The sequence below is a fragment of the Grus americana genome, chromosome 1 (genome assembly GCF_028858705.1).
Source record: "Grus americana isolate bGruAme1 chromosome 1, bGruAme1.mat, whole genome shotgun sequence".
NCBI lineage: Eukaryota > Metazoa > Chordata > Aves > Gruiformes > Gruidae > Grus > Grus americana.
In genome coordinates this window covers 37,643,535-37,649,777 of record NC_072852.1, presented here as the reverse complement: position 1 = coordinate 37,649,777, position 6,243 = coordinate 37,643,535, and the positions used below count along the sequence as shown (strand labels likewise).

The window sequence follows — 6,243 nt, the reverse complement described above, 5'->3', positions numbered from 1 at the left end:
GAGGCACCCGGGGGGCCGCCACACTCTCCCGGCTGGCTAGCAGGCTGGCTAGCAGGCTGGCTAGCAGGCTGGCGTGGCCCCGGCTTGCCCAAGCAGGCAGAGGGAACCCACAGCCGGCTGGCTACAGGACTCATTTTAGGCCACTGCCCGCTGGCCTGCCCTCACGGCGAGAGTACTTGTAATTCTCTTCTATAGCAAATGATTTTGTAGGAAAAATACCTTTGACATGTTTAAGGGGGAGAAGGATGGTACACCCCTCAAGCGGGAGCTCTGTCCCACTGCCCATAGGATCAGAGGGCTCTGCCGGGGCCGGGCCGGGGCGTCCCGCTTGGGCTGCGCCGGCTCCAGCCCCGGGAGCAGCAGGGACGGGCGCACTGCGGGCAGCGACCTCCCGCCCGCCAGTAACGGAACCCCCGGCGCGCCGGCGCCCCCCGAGCGACTCCGCGTGAAACGTCTCCCGGGCAACTCTTCCCGGAGGCGGCCGCGGGCAGGACAGACGGACGGACGGACGGACGGACAGACCGCCCGCCGTTCCCGGCTCCCGGCCCCCGCCGCACCGCTGCAGGCAGCCGGGGGAGGCCCCGCCAGGCCCCGCCCGCCGCGCACCTGCCGCGGGCCGCCCCCCCCCCCGCCGGCGCAGGAGGCGGGCGGGGGCGGCGGCCGCCCGTGCCCGGCGTGTGCCAGGAGCCCGCCGGTGCCGCAGGAGGAGCAGGAAGCGCCCTGGCAAATCCAGCCTCGCTATCACATGACTCAGCAGCCGCCGCCGGGCTGAGTTCACCCAGCGCCGCGCCGGGAGGGGGAAACCTGCCGCCGCCGCTGCTGCTGCGATGAGCCCGCGGCCCCGCGGCTACCCCTGAGCGCGCCGATCCCTCGCCCGGCTCCTTGCGGCCCGGCGCCCCCATTGCGGAAGCGCGGCGGGGGCTGCCGGAGCCGCCACCGCAACAGCAGCGCTGCCCGCCGGCGCGTCCCGCTCCCCGCCCTGCGCGGCGGCTCCGGCGCTGCCGCCGCCGGCGGGGGTACTATGCTCACGCGGGTGAAGTCCGCCGTGGCCAATTTCATGGGCGGCATCATGGCTGGCAGCGCGGGCGCCGACCACGGCAGCGGCGCGGACTTGCCCCTCCGCTTCCCCTACGGGAGACCCGAGTTCCTGGGACTGTCCCCGGACGAGGTGGAGTGCTCCGCGGACCACATCGCCCGCCCCATCCTCATCCTCAGCAAGGAGACCCGGCGTCTGCCCTGGACCACGGGCTACGCGGAGTGAGTACGGACCCCGGCTGCGGCGGGCAGGTGGAGCGCGGCCGGGCCCGTCCGCCCCGCCGGGCTGACCCCGCTCCTGGGCGCACCGGCGGCGAGGGGCGGCGATGCCGGGTGACCCCCCCCCCCGCGGCGGGTGCCGGCGTTGCGGAGGCGGCGGGGGCGCCGTCCCGGGCCTGCGCGGCGCCGCTGGCAGCGGGAGCCGGGGGGGGTGGGGGGGCGCGGGGGGGGGGGCGGCATCCGCGGCGCCGTGTGCCCGGCCCGGCCGTAGCGTTGCACTTGGGTAGCTCGTTTCTGGGAGGCCGAGGATGCAAACGGTCAACTGCGATTGCAGGTCCCCGCGGAAGCGGCCGGTAGCCGGGCGGCCGAAGGATGGCAAACGGGCAACACCGGGGCTCCTCCGCCCGCAGTGGCGGCTCCGGGGGCGCTTGGGCCGAGGATGGAGTCCCCGCCGGTGAACAACTGTCTCTGTTCTTGACTGGGAAATGAAAAGGGCTATTGATAGGAAACCCGGTTTGATTTGTGCGTGCGTAACTGCTTCCCACTGCCCAGAAGTGGTGAAACGTGTGGGGTTTGGGGCACCTTCCTGTGGGTCTGGCAGCCGTCGCACTCGCTGGTGGTGGCTGGTCACTTACTCCCCAAGCTTATTCTGCCCGGTTTGGGGAGGCACTTGAAGAGCATGAGCTCCCAAGTGAAAAAAAACCCCAACCATAATATCCATTGGCCAACCCCAAACCTGGGCTTTCCCAGTGGTTTGTCGCCCTGACTCACTCATGTCGTGGTATTTGCTTTAGAGGGTGTCTGGTCAGGACCTGGTTCTAGCCTTGAGCCCAATCAAACTAAATGATTGCACGCAGCGCCTTGAATACCAGCCAGGCAAAGGACAGTGTTTGGATGTAGATTCTCATCCCGCTGGGAGTGGGAGTAGCTGCGGAGCCAAGGCATGTCCTTGCACTTGATTCCTGTATCAGTACACACGTTTTCTTTGATGATACTGGGAGCAGGACTCAGTGTTTAGTTTCTCTCTGTTGCTGTCTCTAAGCCTTGAACGTATCTGGCCATCCATGTTGCTACCAACTCACAGATTACAGAAGTTACACTCAATGAGCTCTTCCAAGCTGCAAGATGTTGCGCTGTAGAGCGCTGTCTCTTCGGACATACGTGAATTCCCACGAAGCTACTGCAAAAACTACAGCGAAGGCTTCGCATTGTTAACAAGTAATCGCTAGCTTTATTTAAAAGGTTGTTACATCATTGGGGACACTGAAATGGGAAGAGAGATTTGAAGTACTTTAAATTGGATTGTTCTCTTCAGATTATTAACGAATTGAATAGAGTATTGAGCAAATTCCCCAGGAACTATAAGTTTAAATGTTTAAAAGTAAGCTCTAATTGTTCTGCTACTATAATAGTCCCTTAAAAAGCAGTGCTTTACCAAAGCAAGTAAGTGCTGCTATTTTTAGCTTATGTGAGGTGCTGTGGCTTTCAGCAAGGAGCTATAATTACAAGTTGGTGACAAAGTGGAAGGGAGGTTCTCAGGCTGCCAGGTATGTGCATCCGCTGCTGCCCGCGAGCTTTGCTTGAGACTGTCAGGGGAAGAAAAACACGGCTGTTGCAAAGTGAAAGCCCAAGTAGACCCTGTAGGTGAAACCTTCAGTGAGGGGATGTTTGGAGATAAAGTAAATGGCTCTGGTGATTCTGAAAGGAGAAGAACATGCCAGGATCATTTTCATAGGCTTGTTATTCTTACCAGCGTTGAGCACTTTGGTTAATTGGGAGGCGCAAAAAAGTCACTGGCTTTCTCAGTTCCTATTATTATCATCTATTTGAAAATAGGTTGGCCTTTTGCTTGATCTCTCTTTTCTTTTTTTTTTTCTTTTTATCTCATTCCCTTCCATTGCAGTTACTGGTTCCAGCACCAGTGGAGCAGAGCTCAGTGAAAGGTACTCCTTAGAGAAAGAGAGAGAACTAGTGAGTGTGTTACCAGGCTCTTCCCAAAACCATCTATATGATCTTCCAAAATGGGGTTTGGTTGTAACTGGAGGATGTCAAAATGCTTCCTGTGCTAAGAGGAAAGCAGTGCTACCAAAATTGCAAAGGCGAAATAACCAAAGGCAAAGCAGTGCAGCAGTCATTAACAAATAAAGAAAAGGAAGGAAATACGGATGAACTCGGGTTTTGCCAAAGATTACTTTTTCTTTTTTTCCCCACCTCCCCTACTGAGCTGTTACCAGGCTTTCTGAAAATAATTGTGAGACTTGCTTGGAGGTATACGTTCAAAATATCTGTTTTCTTATCTGGAACACATTTGAGTTATATCGATAAACAGAAAAATACTAGGAAGGTCAAATTACTCTTATGCATATTCTGAAGTTTATTTGCTTGGGGGGAAGCAGGGGATGAAGTACTTCTTTTATGCTATTATTTAGCATTGTGTTAGCATCTATATTAAGGAAACTTTCAGAGTGGTGTTTGCCTTTTGTTACAGTACAAGTCAGTGCTTGCAACAATGTGAGGAGGAAGTTTGGTGTCCTCGCAAGCAGCTTGTGACATAATGCAAAGGTCGGCCATTTAACTCACATTTTACTAATTTGCTTTGGTACAAAGGAATCGGAAAATACATGTCGTACTCGCGGTGCTGTGAGGTCCAGCTTCCTTGAGCTATTTGCTTTCCCACGTTTCCATGTTGCAGCAAATCGGCAAAAGTGATTCCAGTGCTTTGTTGGTGGGGATGCCTTTGGGCGCTGAGATTTTTACTTCTTGAAATTAAGGAGAGGTTTGTTGTAGACTTAGAAGGCAGGGATTTGGCCCAGAAGATGTAAGGAGAGAGTGTGTGCCGCCTTTATTGTGTCTGCCCTGATGTCATGGGCCGTCCGCACAGCGGGACTTGAGTCAGGGGATTTATGCTCCACACCCAGCACCAGCATCTGTCTCACTGGCTTTAGGAAGAAATCTTGGCTCTGAGAACAGATCACCTGGAGGCTTTGGCTGAGGAAAGCGCTTGCAATGTTCATGTTATTTAGTTGTAAAATGTGTCAGTTTACAGATGATACTGGAGCTTCTTGATGTTGTCATATCAGTGTTTCGGCCAAGCTGGAGAAGGCATTCTGGGGTTAGACCTGGTTCCCATGCAGGACTAAAGCAGTCTGAGTCTACAAAAAAAATTTCCAGGGAGTTCCTCTTGTTCCTTTGATTCCTGAGGACAGGGATTTCTTAATAACTTAGGTAGTGATAAAGAAGCCCACGCTGCTCATTATTTCTTCTCCTTAGCGTCTGTGGTATATGCCTGTTCATCTGACTTGTTCCCCTGGAACAAGCACTTCTCCTCCTTCCCTTTTGCTTGCTTTTCTCGTACTGAGCTTTTTTGTAATGGATATTTTTGCAATATTGCTCATCCATGTCATATATTTTAACTTATTTTTAAAATTACCTACTTATCTCTCTGGTATTATTCAGTGAAATGTAAATTAGCCTTTATTTTTTATTATTAGCTTCCCTTCTTTTAATAGTGTGATCATTATGCAAAGCATGTAGGCAGGCAAATGAAATCTTCAAAAACAGACTCGATGCTGGGATAAAACATCATTGCTTCCTGATATTTCAGTGGGAATCCCATAGGGACTCAGCTTTCCTTAGTCAGTGAGCAGCCTGAAAATTGTCTTCTGAATTGTCTTCTGACTGTCCTGCTGTCTCGTACTTGCGTGGGAGATCCGAGACCTTGAATTTCAGTTCACCTTGTACTACAGGATGGCAAAAGGCTGGTAGATGTCTTGAAGAGATTCTCTTATACCGCAGGCACTTTTCTAACTGTTGCCAAACTCTGTGGAAGCAAAATGAAAATAATATCCTCATCCAGTAAGCTTTTTAATTGTCTTTAAAAGTATCATTTTATTGAGAAATAAACTTTTCCTTTTTAATCAAGGGCATTCTTAACATAGTTTTACTGCATGTGGCTAGCTGATGTGCATCAGGAGTGACCTAGGGAGAGGGTAGTCTGTTAACAAACATTCCTTTAAGTCTGCTTTTAATCCGGAGGGGTAAGGAGATTTGCTGCTCTCTGTAAAGTTAACTGATTTATTTGAGTAAGGGGCATGGGGGAGATCCTGTGTGACACTTTATTTACTCCTTGTCCTCCCTTCCCTCCGCAGGCAGCTGTGCTCCCGAGGCCACAGGGCTCTTCCAGACCTTTCCCTGTCTGAGCTGTAAGCTGGTTTCTGAGCTGCTGCTTGAATTGCCCTGTTACCGGGAGGGAAATTTCTTCTGTAGTCCCTTTCTGTGCTGTTTTCAGTGCATTACGACCTCTTCCCTGCAGAGCCTCTGCCAAGCTGCCCTCAGCCCTTGCGTTCAACTCTAAAATAACTGGCAAAGTAGAGGTGGTAGCATAGATGGAGTATATAATGTGAAATGACTCAGATGGTATTCACCTGCATCCAAACTTTGCTCAGAACATTGTTTTTCACCTTTTGCTCTTTTGCTTTATCTCATTCCCCCTGTGAAGGTACAGGCTGATCAGGATGGAGCAGAGCCTTCCTCTCTCTCCTGGTCGAATTCCCTGGACTACATATGCCACGACAAAATAGATGCTAAGTTTGCAAATGACAAAGGACTAGCCTGCTGCTATGCTGGTGGAGTTGCAGGGAAACTGCAACTGAGTAGCATTTCATGGTAGAAAAACAAGACTAGTCATTTTCCATCTATTTTGAATGTGTATTCCTGGTAGTGCGGGATTCAGTACTATAATTGCTTTTCTAAATAGTATAAATCCCAGGGATGGGACCATAGCTAACTGCTTCTGTATCGCGTGCTCTCCCCTCTTTACTCTTACCTTTCTGCTGTCTCTTCAGAGAATATCAAAAGGTACTATTAAATACACTTAAGGGAAATGGGGAAAGTCAATTGTATGTTGTCTGTGACTTTATGCAAAGCACAGTTTTGTCTGCTGCTTTTTTTTTTTTTAAATTTTCTAAATGACACTTCAGATATCTTTGC

General features: G+C 51.9%; 1 protein-coding gene across 4 annotated transcripts in view; it reads left to right on the top strand.

The window, feature by feature from the left end:
* Positions 1–577: 577 nt before the first annotated feature.
* Positions 578–6,243, top strand: part of PPM1H (protein phosphatase, Mg2+/Mn2+ dependent 1H) — a 149,360-nt gene continuing 143,694 nt past the window's right edge. For 2 of the 4 annotated variants that reach the window (XR_008579806.1, XM_054846943.1), the window contains exon 1: positions 592–1,257. Coding sequence is in view for 3 of the 4 variants with exons in the window: in XM_054846943.1 (XP_054702918.1) it covers positions 1,022–1,257 (236 nt within the window). In the remaining variant the exon portion in view is untranslated. Of the gene's footprint in view, positions 1,258–6,243 lie in introns of all 4 variants that reach the window. The other 2 variants (XM_054846958.1, XM_054846967.1) reach the window with 2 other exon arrangements.